General features: G+C 40.4%; 1 protein-coding gene across 13 annotated transcripts in view; it reads right to left on the bottom strand.

Annotated features, from left to right (window-relative positions):
- The window catches only part of BTRC (beta-transducin repeat containing E3 ubiquitin protein ligase), a 119,609-nt gene that overhangs the window by 15,454 nt on the left and 86,890 nt on the right, over window positions 1-17,265 (bottom strand). For all 13 annotated transcript variants that reach the window (XM_056494681.1, XM_056494689.1, XM_056494691.1 and 10 more), the window contains 6 exons: window positions 13,072-13,303; window positions 8,376-8,562; window positions 4,674-4,770; window positions 3,684-3,821; window positions 3,082-3,200; window positions 518-767 (listed from right to left, as the gene is read on the bottom strand). In XM_056494681.1, coding sequence (XP_056350656.1) covers window positions 518-767; window positions 3,082-3,200; window positions 3,684-3,821; window positions 4,674-4,770; window positions 8,376-8,562; window positions 13,072-13,303 — 1,023 coding nt within the window. The remainder of the gene's footprint in view (window positions 1-517; window positions 768-3,081; window positions 3,201-3,683; window positions 3,822-4,673; window positions 4,771-8,375; window positions 8,563-13,071; window positions 13,304-17,265) is intronic.

The following is a 17,265-nucleotide window of genomic DNA, read 5'->3' on the forward strand; positions in this document are numbered from 1 at the left end:
TCTGATGACCTGTGATTATAGTCTGCAACTGATTGGTTGGGTCACTGTACACAGAAAATTTTTGCCATGCAGTATCATATTAGCTTCCAGATTTAGCATTCTTGGGCTATGATTTAGTTTGCACATGATACAGATTCTCCTAAGGTTTAATGCTGCAGACTGGAATCATAGAAGTAACACTTAAGTGTCTCCTATCCACTCACCTTCACTTTTGTCCCCATGCTGCACTCTAACAACTGTTGAAATGACTGAACAGGTTATGGAAGTAGTCAAGTCAAAAAAGAACACAGAAAAAATATGTTCTTTTTCAACTGCATCTGTACCTGGAACTGGTTTGCCATAAGCTGTGTAAATGGGTTGTGCCAGCTCAACAGAAGAGGGACAAGTGCAAATGAGCAGGAGGAAGAACACTGCTTCTAAAGGAAGATCCTGCTAGGGGCTATCTTCCCTGTCTGGTCATTGTTCTTTTTTAATAAATACCCCAGTGCTGCTAATAAAAAGCCCTGAAACACCTCACCTTTATAGTTCTGTCACCTGATGCTGACACAATGTACTTGTCATCGAAGTCCACCACGTTGACGGCAGCTCGGTGTCCCACGAGCACCCTCCTGAGGGTGATGTCCGTGGGGGAGGCCATGTCCCAGACGGCGATGGAGCGGTCCTTGGAGCACGTCACCATCATGCCGTTGTTGAAGCGCAGGTGCAGCACGGCTTCGCAGTGGTGGATCAGCGTGTTCAGCATCTCGCCCGCGTTCACGTCCCACACTCTGCACGGTCGCATTTCAAACCAGAGAGATCAGAGTTAAAAACCTGCACTGTGAATTTTCTGCAGAGCCAGAGAGGGACAGGGAGAGGTAATTGACTCTCCAGCGATATTAGAGAAGCAAACACCACAAGTTATATCTACATCTATTAAATAGTTCATTAAAAAATGTATTAGATAAACCTGTTGATTATGTGTACATTGAGACAGGCCAGGAGCCAAAAACCCTGCAATGCAGTTAACACCATTAAAATAATGCACCCAGGAAAAAAAACATTCTTTAATTAAGGGAATTTAATGCTGAGGAAAAGTAGAAGACTGATGGTCTTAAAAACTGGTGTTTCCTGGTTGTGCCAGCCTATTATACACTTAATTTCTAGTCAATGTGGGCAAGTAAGTTCCTTGACAGGCTTCATTTTTGACCTCTCTCACAGGACTATCAGCTCATGTAGTAATTTGTACAGAAGCAGAAGACAAGACAATTATTTTCAAACAAATACAGGTAATTGCCACAAGTTGCACCATGATTTGCATTTACCCTGCAGTGCATCTGGTACACAGCTACATTCCAGGAATGTGCTGAATACCCAAATTAAGACATAGCATTTATGTCAATTTAATGTTATTGGAACCAACTGTTTCAACTGAAAGATAATTTAAGATGCAAGTTAGACAAAGCTTCATACAGAACTTCTAGTACTTGAAATGAAGATTTTAAGCCTTAAAAATATTTCTTTTGGGCTATTCTGTTGGCAAACTTCTTTTGCCCTCCATAAAGAGATTTCTTTTGGTGCTATCACACCTGTATCCCAGACACACTATATGAAAGCAGAAAATAGCTGTATCATCAGGCACATCAGACACTGCAGAAGTTAAAACTTCCTGCTGCCAATAAGGCAAGCAGTAAGAAAAGGCAAGATGTGAGAAAGACTTCTAATGTCTTATTTTCTAACTAAAGTGCACCAACTTATAAACTCTAAATGAGAAAAGAAACCACATTCCAATTAGAAAATGCAAAGGAGAAAAAACTAAAGACCTGAGCCATTAACATACGAACAGTTTGCAGACAGGGTTGCCAAACTGAACAGGAGCTGGAGACCCACTGACTTCTTTGGACAAGTGCATCCCTGAGATCTCAGAAGCATTAAGAGCCCATCTGTACTGTCTATTGGATGAAGCCTCTCTTCCTGAGGAGACCCAAGGATAAAAGTGATGCATCCTATGTGCCTCTGGGGTCTGCGCAAACATTTATAGATACAGTGGGAGACAAAGTATTCCTGGGCAAGTAGCCAGTCTGCAATTTGGCCTGCCTGGCCTGATATGGAAAATGACAGTGCTTGTTACAGAAATCAGCCTCTCCTTTTGTGATCTGTTTAGCTCAGTGCAGTTCCCACATCACCTCCAGGCAGGCAGTGTTGCTGAAATTCTGGATTCCTATGAATGACAGGACCCCAAAACCTAGCAGAACTGCAAGACAGCATGCATCACATGCCAGGAATTCAATTTAATAGTTATTGGCTTAACAGTAGTAGTTTACACAAGCACAGAGGAGCTTGCTGCCATAGGAATGCATGCTAATAGCTCCAGGAAAGGGCACCAATGCAGCTCTTTGCTAACTTCACTCCATGAGCATTGCTTGTACTCTGACAAGGAGGGAGTATATAACAACATGGAGAAGTCAATCTGCCCCTCACATCCAAGTTCATATTGCAATTCATTAACTCATATGCACCTCTATTTACACTACAGGTCTTGCACTCTTTGGTACCCTCTAATACGACTAGTGGACTTCACAAACGCACAACATGCACCACAAGTGCTACCTTGAGGTATCCAGCCTTTTACTGGAGACTTGAAGGGAAGCAAGGTTAGAAAGACTGAATGAAAAGAAAGATCATGCTGAAATTTAATTTAAAGTCATAGGATATCTAGTCATACATATTTTGTTAAAATTAAATGACAATGGATGACTAAACCTTCAAACTTGCTTTGAAAACTTCAACTCTTAAAAAGTTATTCTCAAAGAGAATTTGTAACATTCTCAGGGAAAGTCAAAACATGCAAAACCTTGGTGAAATGCCAGATGGCCCTCCTAAGTCATCTTGACCTTGACTGGCCTTGGCTTAGATTCTCATTTCTCCTTGACAGTGATTTGCATGGACATCTGATAAACAAGGACAGCACAATGCTGAACAAATACGCTGAACTACTTCATGGAACTGCTTGAACAGCACACATTTGGAAAGAGATCATTTCAGCAGCTTGCAAAGCTAAAGTCCTAAGAGGCAAATAGAAAGGTGCAAATCATGAGCACACACCTGACTGTTGAGTCTGAAGATCCAGTAATGATCACCCGCTCATCGTACTGGAGGCACAGGACAGAACCCGTGTGGCCGGTGAGAATTCGCTTGCATTCCAATGTATTCTTATCCCAGATCTAAGACAGCAAACATTCAAAACTGGACAGTTCAGTAAGGTTTTAGTCTTTCAGCACTTACTGGTTTGACTAGACTGTTTTTCCCTACAGCACATCTTCCATAGTGCACTTAGAACACCTTTAGTAGCATCTGCAGAGTCTTCTACAGGCTCTTTGGTGCAATATATTGACATCTTTCATATTACTGGCTTTACTATGAATATTGGTTTTACCCTTCTCATTAGGGTACAGGGCCCAGTAATTACACAGGCTGTAATTACTGCTGGACAGAAACTCTGCTGGTGAAGCCTGTCTGTCTGAAAACAGGGTCCCTCTAGCCAGATAAAAGAGGCATAGCTGCTGTGCAGGTGGGAGGTGGGGGAAGGGCAAGGAGAAGGCTAGGTTACTAACAAGAGACTGGGTAGGTGTCACTGAAACTAGGACATTATTATTTATGGCATAGGCACTCCAAGCCATTAGCATGCCATGATGGAGCATTCTCACCTTAATAGTATTGTCTCGTAGGCCGCTTACTATCTTCTGATCATCATACTGTAAACAATAAACCCCTTTGCTTGTCTCACTCCGGCAGTGGATCCTCTGTAAACTGTGCCTTCCACACCGCCAGTTCGACTCTATTGTCTTGAGGAGAGACAGGAGACAAATGCAATGTAGGGAAAAAAACCAACATGGAACTATCTCCCCTTTTTTTTGTTCAGTTGAGAAGGCAGCAGACACTTTTTTTTTGCTTTTTCCTGCAGTCAGGCCCATACAATGACATAACTGCTTTCTAAAATACATGTAATAAAACCAATTTAACAGACAAACGCTTGGAAAACATATTGTGGCTAAACTGGTCTGTGCTGTTGGGAATGATGAGGAAGAAGTAACCTAAAAGCCTTTTTCTGTCTACAACCTTTAGCCCCCTGTGACTCAACAGCTAAAAAACTGAAGAGAAAGTCTCAGTTGAGCTCTAAGCGCTTTTACAAACTTGTCACAACAGTGCCCGAGCAGAACATGCTATTTTGCTCACACTAAATGCAAGGCAAACATGCTCAGCTGCTTCCTGTTTCCCTGAGTCTTAGGATTGCAGACTTTAGAAATGCACTTTCTCCCTGCCTCAGTTCTTGATATCTTTCTGTAACAGCCTATTAGGTCTCATTGTACCAGAAGGAGCAAAGTACGGTGGAACAGAGAAAACCAAGATGTTACAGTGCTGCTGTGATATCTGATGTGCAAAGTGGGGAGACTTCACCTGCAAACAGCTGTGAACAATCTGATTCATCCTCTGTCTAAAGAGCAGCATGATTTTTTATAACTACCCCAAACCTACAAGCTCCAGACAAACACAGAAATATGAGATTTAATGAAATATTACATTGCCATGGAATATCCCCAGAATTTCAGCATCAATAATAAGTCAGGAACATTTAAAGAAAGCAAAACTAAAAAAAAACTGGTGAAACACCACCACACCTGGCAGCTGTTTCTTACCTCTATGTCCTGTATAATTTTGGGATAAAGTGCTCTGTAGAAGGAGTTGGGTGGCGCAGTTCCATCAGGAGGTTTATTTTTAAATAGATATTGCCCCCTGGAAGACAAAGAACACTTCCATTGAACACAAATCATGCTTCAGCACTTTAGAGAAAGTTCTCCTGGCATTTTACAAATGGTAACCACTGCTGACAGATTCATAATCAAACTTAATTTACTAAGATGGGATGGTTCCTTGTTTGCCCTGCAATATCAGTGTTGCATTTTAACACTGAAATATCCAAGAAAAATCTGTGTTGGGGAAGGAAAATAAATTCTCTGTTATGGACATGGGCCCATTCAGCTCAGTAAGGGCTGACAATGGTTCATGCCTGCAATAGTCACACACATTATCAGAGGTCGCCTTTAAAATACAGCACACAAAGTAAGCAAAAGAAGCCAAGGAACCCTCAAATTCACTGCACATTCAAGGCTAGCTTTTATCTGCATTAGCTGGAACAGTATCAGTTTGGGTACATGGACATTTTACTGCTACTACTCTGTTTTGGTAAGCAACACCTCATCTGTGGTGCCTCTCTCATCTCAACACTAATTTGGAATACTCATATCCCAAGCTAGAGTTTTGTTACCAAAAAAATCTGTAAACGGCAATCACTGCCTGCTGTGTAAAAAACTTTAATTCCTCATCCTGAAGTTAAGAAGCCACCAAACACGGTGTGGAAGCTAGTAAACCCCACCATGGGCGTACTAACTGCTGCTCTGCCTGGCAACATGCCTCACAAAATGGAGACAGGCACAAATGCCTCTGAGTGTAATCCTGGCATCAGAGGCACAGAGTTTACACCAGGCCAGCTCTCCACTCCTCCCTCCCTTGCTCCATTACAGCATAATTAATTGTTCAATACTTCCTTGTGCTTTTCCTTCCTGTCCTTTCTATACAGTATACCTCAAAACTAATTTCAGAGACTGTACATTAGCTGCCCTGATACACTTGATCTAAAGAGATCACATCAACAAACCAAAATCTTTGGGTTGTAAGGCAGTATCAAACTCTAGGAATGGACAAACAAAATGACAAATGCTCAGGAATAGAACTTTTGATACTTCTTTAAATCAAGTATTCTAAGTAAAACTCAAGAGAAACGTGCTTTCACATTTGGACAGAGGAATCACCTGTTTCTTCAAATACAATGACCAGCAGACATGCATATGGGAACAAACACATGAAGATGGAACATATGGATGCAGACAACTACTAACTAGACAGATGCCTGTTTACTGTGATCCAGCCTGGAACTGCATTCATGAAAATTAATATTACTGGCCAAGGAAGATGAAAACCTCCTTAGAGATGCACAGAATACCTCAGAGACATCCTGGGAGACTTGGGGCAGGTCTACAAAAACCTGTGTACAAGCCTGTGTGCCTAAAAAGCTTTTTATTCTTTCTAACTTCATTAGCTAAGTCTGGTTGCTGCCTGTAAGTCGTGCCCTGCTGCATGTAGTCAGTTGTTTACAGTTCAGCTGAAGGATCGCTTGGAATTTCCATGGCATCCCAGTAGTTGTTGTGCTGTAGCTCTGGGATAAAAAGAACTATTGTTTGCAAGTTTTGATGACCAGCCAATTCAATCAGATGGACACAAGCGTGCCCAGATTCTGGGCTTCTGAATTATATTTCTCTAAATCTGTGTAACCCTTACTGCTCCCTGACAATCTGCCAATGAAGGCTGCCATGCTGCAGAATGGGGTGGGTTCTGTTGTAAAGCACAACCTGCAAATGCTGAAATCAGGCAGCTCATGTGCAAATTGAGGAGCTGTAACCAAGTAACACCAGCCATCCATCATTCTGAACTGTCCAGTTATTCATCTCCTTGTGCCATGCACAGAGCTAGCACTGATTACAAACTATAACCCTCTACATGGTAGAGATGCAATTGCACTGGGTATTTCCTGTCTGCTTCTCTTAACCACACAGTTCTATCTGTTCATCACAGAGATAACCAGAGGGCAACCTGAAAGACTTGGGTACTACTTGCTTTTGTCTAAAAGCTACCTCCAGCACTTAGCACGAACTTGAAGAAGAGGTGCACTAACAGGGTGACTGTCCTTGAGATGAAAAGCAAAATTCTGCACCTGTCTTTTAGAAATGTCATGTGCCTGGATGACTACTATTTGGCACTAATGTTAATTCTGAAGTGTGGAGAGAGCAAACCCCAGTGATGCCTCGGCAGAAGACACTCAGCTGATTACACCATACTCCAACAATGCAGAGTAATTGGGAAGGGTCTAAACAGAGAAAACCAGAAATAGTAAGAGGACAAGACAACACATCGTTACTGCTGGCTAGTGCAGCCAAAACATAGGAAACACGGTCATCTTCCAACATGGAAAAGATTACTTCAAAAAGGAGAGAGAAACTGTCCTGTTTATCTGAGCAGGTCAAACATAACAAGTGAAATTGTACCTAGGAAGACAGCCTAGATATCAGGAAAACCTCTCAAACACTGAAGTTAGAAAGAGCAAAAGCATGAAGCCATCAAATTCCTTTTCCAGGCATTGCCTGGGGAATCTCCATCAGTAGAGATTTTGAGAACAAGTTAAGACAAAGATTTGGGATGACTTAAGAAAAACCTGTCTCTGCCTATGGGAAACAAAAAGGACTAAATGACTTCTCAAGATCCTCTCGGGACTTACTGTGACCTCAACAGTAGGAAGGAAAAATGGAAGTCTTGGAGAGAATGAGGCACTAAAAGAAATGCAAAAGTTACCACTGCCATGCTTGTGTTTATTTTACACTCTTTAGAAACACTGCACTATTGGAAGCATATCAAAGTAGTATTTATTTTTAAAGAATGTCTCATAATCCTGATTTACTTGCCTTTACTTCCTGAGACAAACAATATAACAAAATTAACCATAAACCAAGAGTCTTTGTTTGCAACTCCGTATCTTTTTCTTTTTAATAGCAACCAAAATGCCTGAGCTGTCACTTTTATCTTGTTTATGAAATATTCATACCCAGTTTCCCTTCTGCCAACGTCCTAGGGACACCCTTGGAAAAGAAAATTATGTATTAAAGGGTGTACCCCTGAGAGAGAAAGTTCTAATGAAATGTTAGCAGAGCAGCTTCAAACTTGAGTGAGACCTACATTGTAGTAAGGCTATTCCAGATGATTATTAACTAATCTATCTGCATTTCTAAAGTCCCCTATTCTCCGTGGTACCTACCCTCAGCTTCCAGTTTGAAAATTAAACAGATATCTAATAGTGAAAATCTGCTGAGGAAAACAAACAGACCTATCAGGAAAGAACTAATTCATAGCACATGCTCCCCCACTGCCACTCCTGAAAAAGCTCTTCTGCTCTGAACTGCTGACCGGTTTAGGGTTCCCTTGAGGCATACACAGCTTCTTAATTTGAACTGAAAGGCTGGGTGTAAAAATCTCAGTCTGTCGATCTCACTTGTCACAGTGGGGTAAGAGCATGATCAGATGAGGAAGCTGAAGAAAAAATCCCCCACCTTGCCACATAGCCAAATGATACTGTAACTCCCCAAACCCTGATTTTGGGTGTAAGCAACTGCCAGGTTTGGAACGAACATCCATGCTTCAGAGCTGAATAACACTGTTCAAATATGGTTTGAAACACACAACCCCTTCTGTCCTGAATGGGGGCAAAAGAGGTGAAGATTCAGTTTCCTTACCATCCTCTCCTTTCTGACAAACCCCTCCACAGGGAGTCTGTCCTGACCATTCTCTCAATGAGCTTCTTCCACAGCATCCCGTCCGACGTCACCCGGTACCACTCCTTGCACACCAGCTCAGCAGCACACAAAGATTTGGCATCCAGATATGACAGAATGTTCTCAGCAATGTGATCCAATCCCCGAGCTGGGGAAGAACAACAACAACAGAAAAACATTATTTGCTGGACAGACATGGAGTTTAAAACAACTCCTACTGCTATTACAAAGATACACTCTCCTTCCATCTCCTCTTCTGCATGCAGAGCTGGACCAAATGCACAGAAGAGCATTTGAGGCTAAGTTCAGGAGTGAGCAGTGTTCTCCAACTTCCTTTGGATATAGCACAAGTCATTAAAAATAATAAAGAATCCAAGAAGTCATTCCAATCTATTTCGATGGGTTTTAGCACTAGGGGGATATTCTATGGATGGCATTTCCAACTCAGCAATGCAGCCCCCAAAATCTCTCTATATTAGGACCATTTCTCATCTCACTGCTACAGCTGTTCTCATGTTGCAACGGCTCAAAAGCTGTTTTTGTTAAAGCAGTAGCTTTTAAATGTAATGAAGAAAAAAATATATATTCCCAATGTGTGCCCTGAAGAGCAGTGGTACCTTTAGACAGGGGAGGGAAGGATATGCAGATGCAAAGGGACAAAAAGAGGAAAGGAGAGGCTGTATAAGGAGAAAGTGAAGCAGGTTTGCTAGTTTCATTTACTTTAGTGGGTGAAGGAAAAACATGCACCAAAATAATATCATTTGCAAATATTTCCCAGTGTGAATACCAGGACTGGCTGTACTTCAGCATGACTGGAGTGAAAAGTAAAGCAATTGCCTGGTTAGCACCAAGCAGCTCAATGTAATGTCTTTGTAGGGAAGGTTATGCTATATTTCTTAATTGGATAGATGTAGTCAGTAAAAATATGCCCTTACCAACTCAAACAATCAAAACCAAGACTTCAGGAAAACAAGGTGCCTTTTAAATGAGAAGCTGTGCAAATACAGCTTCTCTTGAAGGCTGTTTAATTCGTGAGACACATCACCAAGAGATTATCTCACTTCACAGGTTAAATTTCACACGCTTTGTAAAAGTTTAGACCACATCATCCGTCAGGCATAAAGTTCAGTCCAACCAAAAATGAAGTGTGGCAGATTGATATTACATGCATCTTTCCTCTGGTTCACATTTGGGACAAAGTTAAATATGTGTCTTCTTGCTTTTAGAACAACAGCCTCAAAGACCAGGCCCTCCTTGTGAGGGAAAGAAAAGGCAGTAAGTACATTTTTACAGTCACATGTCTGGTTCTGCAAACCCAAACTGGGTGCAACCAGCTGACTTTGGTTAGAGTTCATGACACACAAATGGCCCAACCTTTTCTTCCTTAATGAAAACATCTTAAAAGTATCCCCCACTGCATGAAAATGAGACAATTTAGCATGCTTCTTTCTGCTGCTTTCAAATATACTAAACTTAGAATACACTTTGGGTCAGACATTCTGCTCAGCATTTTATGCTTCAATCTTTATTTAGAAAAAGCTTGTGAATGATACCAGGCACAACCAGAGAGTGGAGAAAGAGGTCTGACATTTCTTATCTTTAGAGATGCAAAATTAGATGTCAACCTGCAAAATAAAAGCATCATCGGCCTTTATTATGTATTTAATCTGAAAAGTCATGTACAACCACTATTAAAAAAAAAGTGTTTGTAGATTTAGATTGACTCCACAGCAAATTGTGAAAAGACGGAGACAATGGTTTAGTGAATGTGAACTGGTATTTGCAGGAATTCCACTGGCAAGGTAGACATGGGACATCCTGTTGCCCTGTTCTGAAGCTTTGTGTAGAAATGGCAGATTTCCCAGTCTGTGTTGCTCCCAGTGGGCTCACAGACATTTACAGACCCACCAGGGCACTTACAAATGCCTGCCTCCACAGTATCCTTACAGGTGGCTTTAAGTCAGCAGCATCACAGGATGAATAATTTTATATATGGGGAACAACTGGTGGGTTTTTTTTCACACTGCAACACCTGGGCACAGAAATCTTCACCCACATGCCCTTTCTATGTTGCACTTCAGCTCTTGGCTGCAATGAGGTGCTGTACCTACAATGTCCTTTAGTCATCCTTTGCCATTGACACTAGACCCTTTGCAGCAAAAGGATACTAATGTTTTGGCCTCTCCTCCTCACATTTATGGTAAGTGGATGGGCAGAGCTATTTTGGCCTGGTTGCAAATTCAATTTTATTATTTTGTTTCTTAGGAACAGTACAGCTCACTGAGGCATGTATTTAACAAAGTACTGCTTCCTTAAAAAGGAAAAACTCTGCTCACAGAAGATTTTGCTAAATGGATGTGAAACACGATTAGCCCTTCAGCCCTCTGAACCAACAAGAATGTTTCAGTTATTTCACACATGAAATCCTTATCAAAATGACTTTCCTCATAAAAAATGTTAAACAGCTTGAAAATGCTAAGCAGAAGCCTTATTTTTCAGACACTGAACAAACTTTGTTAAGTACACAGTTAAGCTGTATTTTTCAAACAACCTGAATTAGATCAAAGCACTGGGAAAATAATCTGAGCCAACTTTACTTTATATTAGTAAAACATGCCCATGATCCAGAAGTACCTTTAATTCTGGTCATTCTTTGGGATTGTGCTAGGAGGACAGAGATAAGATGCCTCATGATTTTGAAGTAGCTTTATTGTTTTATTCACTCAAGAGGGAGAGTAGGAGAGAGAATGAAGTAGTAAAAATGAAAGCAGAGAACTGAACACTTGAGAATTTCAGAAAGGTAAAAAATACTTACAGAGTTTAGGGGGTTTTTTCATTATATGATTTAATTTAGAATTTTAGGTTCATCACTCTTTCCGAGGCAGTTTTTACCTTCCTCCCTTCCCATTCCCCTCATTAGAACCTGCTTATACTCAGGACATCCTGAGAGACTGCAGAGTCTGTGCCAGTGTAATTCCTTGCCATTAATTTTCTCCCTTACAGCTATATTCACTAGGACATTTGCACTTTGACAAAATGCAAATTGATGCCCATACATTATTTATGCACACATTTCCTCCAACTATTAAAATACTCACATATTAGCTGCTTGATTCCTATTTATTCTGCATTCTGATAGAGTAAAATCAGCTGCTTCCTGGGCAACTGTGAATAGACCAGTAACAAATATGGTGTGGCTAGGAAATTTGGAATGTCTTTAGAAGTATTTATAGCACCTACCAAAAATTCTCAGAAAAAGCCCTGTAGGAAGAAATTAAGCAAGTGCAGCGAGATGTGTTGATTTCATGGGCTGCTTTCATGGGGTTCTGTGGAGAAAGACCTGGAAAAATTGTGAATGTAGCTACATGTATACTTCCACTTTAAAAGTGGGGAAGCCAACACAGTTTCCAAACACTTCTTATTTTTCTGAAACAGAGCAGCTCCACAAGTTATAATGCTGCTCTAAGTACATGAGATTATTGCCATCGGACTACTAAAAACTAACATAAAGCAGGTACTTAGCATAACTAAGATTTTTTTTTAATGCTACAACAGCCATTTGATTACTGGGCACAATGAGCTTAAAATCCAATGAGTCTACCTATTTAACATCCTAGCAAAACTCCTGCAGTGCCTTTATGCTTTATACAATTCACAGTTAAACATACTTTTCCCCATCTTTTAAGCCTAGAATTTATATTTCCCGTTGAGAACTCCCTTCTAAAAAATTATCAAATGACAAGATTTATCAAATTGCCAAAAGCTCAGCACTTCTCCAAAGGTATTTCACAAGAAACACCTCTCTTCAGCTGGCTGTTTAGAGACAACAACTGTAGCACTTATTGTTCAGGTCCCTCTCAAACTAAGTACCTATGGCATGGGAATGCTAATATATTAACTATTTATCTACTTATCTATCTACAGAAGTATGATCTAATGGTCTGAAAAAATATGAGCGAAAGAGCCAGGAATTTCTGTTTGGTTCTGAAACTCTATTGCTGTATGTATCTGATCTCCCACCACCTTAGTTCCCATCTATAAGACAGGGCTGATATAAAACTGCTTGTAGACTACCTTATGTGTGCATTCTGTGAGATCCACCCAATGCCACATCTGAGAATAGCTGGGACAGTATTTTCAATGGAAAGCAGTGCAAAGGTGTAAAAAACAGAACACTTCCATCTTTTGCTCTTAGCCCTCCGTTTTCTATTAGCAATAAACACATAATCAAAGCAATGGCTTCAGGAAGTTATTTCAGTAGGAGAGAGAGACAAATATCTAAATAAGTAAAGGGAAAACCTCAGCTGAGCAACCAGAAAGAGTAGTAGTTTTAATTTTGAAAATTTTTGTTATTCATGCATTGTTATGGGCATTAAGAGCACAACTACCTGCCCTGTGGCTTGGGATAACTACCCTTACAATACATAGATTAGCTATCATTAACTCCTAAACAAACCATAATGGTGTTAGATCATGCCTTGACACAAAGTAGGAACACAAACTAAAATATTACGACATTTCATACTGGTATAGAGCTTTTCATTCAAAAGCTATTACCTGCTTTGCAAACCCTACAAGAGACCTCTCCAGCAGGGTAGGTGGAATGGAATAGCTTTTTGAAAGACAGGGAGCAAGCTCCCTCTGCCTGCAGAAATACCTGGCAGTGCAGTGATGAAGTCCCGCTGTAACATGGGTTTGAGGTATGAGTTTATGTGTCCATGCTGGTAGTGACACATCTGGGAGATGAGGTGCTCCACAAACTCCACCTGGTCAGACTCGGACCACTGCTCAAAGTACTTGACGCAGAGCTCCTTCTCCTTCTCATAGCTTGCAGACAGCTTTCTTTGCTTGGGCACAATCATACTGGAAGTGCCATTGGCAAGTTTTGTCTGTAAACAGGAAGGAGAGGAACAACCCATATAACACATATGAGAAGAAACACAAGCAGTTGTACAATTTCTTTTAGTGGGCAGACAATAGAAGGCAAAAATCACTCTGACACGGAAGCTGAGACCACATATCCTGGCTGGTGCTGTCAGCCTGAGCACAGCCTGCAGGACAATGCACTGGCTCATGCCAGAGCTGCACACAAAGACTCTGGTCAGATGGGAGACCTTCAGTGGCAGCTTAACATAAAATTTAACATAAACACAACTTTATTAACATGCAGACAGCAAAATGCATTTGGATGTACATGTACATATACCAGTTACTTCAATGCACCAACAGCAAACCGCATTTATACTCTGGTTTGTTTTTTTCTTCTGAAGAATGGATTGCTGCTAAAATTCATAGGGAATGCATGAAATGGGTGAAAAAAAATGAATTATACCTTGAGAGCAAAGCAAGCTAAAATACACCCTGACATTTGGTAAATACTTCTTTCACAGAATAAAATATTTTCAACTTTCTGAGCACTGTTAATATCTTGTCAGAAGGAGTCGGCTCAAAGAAGAGTTTCAGGGACAAAACAGAACACTGACATTTCAATTTACTACTTGATAGTAAGATATAAATTCTGCTTTCTAAATGATTTAACTGGAAGAAAAGTGCACATTTTGCATTGCAAGGGTATCTTTTGTCTAAGTAAGATTAACAGTTTGCTGGGAAATTATTTTCTCTTATGCTGGTCAAATAGTTTCTATTTCCTGCTGAAAACATGTGATCTCTCTTTCATTGCAATATTTTAACACTCTCTTTCATTTAACATTTTAACAAACAGCATTATAATAAAAGTCAATATTATTACATCATTTTTATTGTCAAAATACAGGCAGAGGTTCTTAATTAATTATAAAATAATTAAAAATAACTTACAGATATAAGAACACATAAAACACTGAGGTAGGGATGCCATATTTTTGTTCTATGATGATAATTCCAAGCATCAACCATGCCAGGGGACCTTATTATTATTTAAGGGAAGAAAATTAGTCCCTAAATCTCTCTGCAAAGATGTCTAATGAACTAAAGGAAATGCAACGATTAACCAATTTTACAGGAAAAGGAAAAGCAACAAAAAAGCCTCTTTTCAGCAAGAGCCAAAACAACAGGCTATTTAGAGACCTCAAAATTTGGTTACCAGTAGTAGATTTGGAATGCACAAGTTTCTCGTTTTTGGGAGTAAATAACTCCCGAACTACAATACCTCCCAATCCCAACAGCAACCCTGACTTTGGAACACCAAAATCTTGTAACTTGAAAATCTACTTAACTGATCACCATATACATTTCATGTTCTTAGAGATAATGACCCAGCTCTGGAGAGCTGGACCTTCCTTTGGTAGAAAAAGATGGCAAATAGCTGTGATTTTTAACAAGCAGCTTTTTCTATTTCTGGATTACAGCTTGATTTAAGTTTCTTTGAGAACACAGAACATGGTGATCTCACCATCAGTGCTCTACTCTGTAGCTCAATGTTTTCAAGTTTACCCCTGCTCCCCCCTGCAAATGTGTGGCTATGGCTGTGTGTGGCTGTGTCCAGCAAGATTATGCAAGACAAGAACAGTGAGTTACAATTTTATTCAATGCTCACATGGACAGCACTGACTGCAAGCAAGTCACAGGGCAGCAGAAAAGACAAACACTCTTGGGTCAAGAGAAATCCCTAAAGACACTGTGGGCATCAAGTTCTGTGTGTGAAACAGTGGACTTTTTTTAGCAAAGTCTAATAGTACTTAAAGGCCTGGCTAAAGATAATTACTACTGGAGTGGACTGAAAACCTGTGTTAAGGAATTCTGGTAATTTTTGCTGCAGTTAAACTGCCTGCAAAACAGGCATCCCAGTAAAAATGCTGGATTAAGACAGTGGGGAGATGTTGTAACCTACAAGCTTGATCTCATTTAATTTCTCATTTTGTTTGCTGTGCATCTTACAAAGCAGGTTGTCTCTACAGGGCATTTTTTAAAACATCTATACATCTGTCTTTTAATTTGAGAGACTGTGAAGTCTGCCTAATATGCTGAGCCTGAGCAAAGTGTACAGCTGGTGTGCAAAGGACACAAAGGTACAGCTCCTTTCACAGGATGGCACCAGGTTCTGGCCTTTCCTTGCCTTCTGAACACCCTTCTCCCAGCAGCCTTCAACTCCCCAATTATTTCTAAACATTGGTTTGTGGTATAAAACAGGAGTTGTAACATGTGCAAATACGAGTTATGGCTTATGTGTGTACAAATAGATGGCTTAGATGGGACAAAACAATTCATTATGCCTGAACACAGGCTTCTTGGATAGGAATAATGAGTAAATTAAAGAATTCATTTACCAGCACTTTTAACAGCTCTGGAAGTGAAACTCCAGATTTATAAAGAGGTTCTGCTAAGAAAAGCATGCTACTGTGTTTATGTCCAAATTAGCAGACATGAGAACACCAGATTTTTTTGGGTTCATTTCAGCTGCATTCTTATAATGTCAGCTTGAGACCTTGTTTTCACCCTTGCCTGCTCTGGTTTCCCACCAAAAGGAGTGAGCATAAGCCCAGAGGTGTGCCCAGCAGGAGACCAAGAGGATAGGACATGCCATGAACACACCAGTTCTGCAGAGTAGAGATAGGTAAACTGACTGGGCTCTTGAATCATTCAAACTACAGTTTAGAACAAAAGTTACAGAATTTGAAGATTCCTGAAAAACCACTGGCAGTTCAGTGAAAAAGGCCTATTAAAAAAAAAAAAAAAAAGCATCAACAAAATAACTTCATCAAGAATCTGTATTACTGAATCATCTACAGCCTCGTCCCTCTTTTTATACAATAATCGGGCCTCACCTAAAAAAGAAAAACCTGTTCCACCTGCCATCCACATTGCTAGGGTAAATATCCATTCAAATGCACTGTATACAATCACATTTTTTATAAGCTTCCCTTCCAAAAATAGTAAAGAAGAATAAGCACTGGTAGTTCTTTATCTGGGAGGAAATTTGGCTGTAATAAAACAAACTACTAAGTTGGAATAGATGAAGCTTTACCAAGTCCCTTTTCACAAAGCCCTGTATGTGAGGGCTGAGGTGCCCCAGCTGGCTCTGGGCACCATGACTCATCTGCAGGAATGGCAGAGGTGTCCTCTGACAATGCTGAGCCTGAGCTCATAAGCTGTGCCAGGAAACCCAGGGGACTGAGTGCCTCAGGTTGGTACTAGCTCAGGGATCTACGTACTATGCTCCACTGCAGCCCATAATTACAAGACCATTTCTCCAAATGGCTACATTTAACACAAAGCACATTTGTATGCCCAATGAAGTAGAAGAGGACTAATATATGAAAGGACTTCAGTCTAAATAATGGCTTGCTTCTGTAGGAAGGTGCAATATTTCAACACAGATAAATAAAGACTGGATAAATCTACTGCTTTGCATATAAAACAAACCAGCTGTAACCCATATATGACAACCAAGATTACTTTTGGTTTAGTTCAGTACAGGGGACCAAGGAGCCTCCTAAAGCACAGAAAAAAACCAAAACCAAGCAACTTCCCTGATTGTAGTACAGTGATAGTGTTTACCCACCAATATGAGTGGTTACAACTTTCACTTTTTTTTTTTTTTTTTTAATTGCATCCTCAAATAATTGCAGAAAACTTTCTTCAGGCACCTTTCTCAGGGTAGATGAGTTCAGGTTTCGTGTTTCTCAATGCAAGAAGACATTTCTTCAAGTCAAAGAGCAACTGTTTCCTAGAATATTAAGAATGGCTTAAATGATCTCATCAAGGTTTGGGACCTTCTGAACCTTCAAGACAAAATTCTGAGAGCTTAGGCCAGCACTGCAAATTTCAGTTTCTCCCTAGATAAAAGGAAAGGTCTTCTCTTCCATGTTCCAGTACTGGGCTTTTCCCCTCCTTCCTGGACTCACTGGGACTA

Source organism: Oenanthe melanoleuca, chromosome 6 (genome assembly GCF_029582105.1).
Source record: "Oenanthe melanoleuca isolate GR-GAL-2019-014 chromosome 6, OMel1.0, whole genome shotgun sequence".
Lineage (NCBI taxonomy): Eukaryota > Metazoa > Chordata > Aves > Passeriformes > Muscicapidae > Oenanthe > Oenanthe melanoleuca.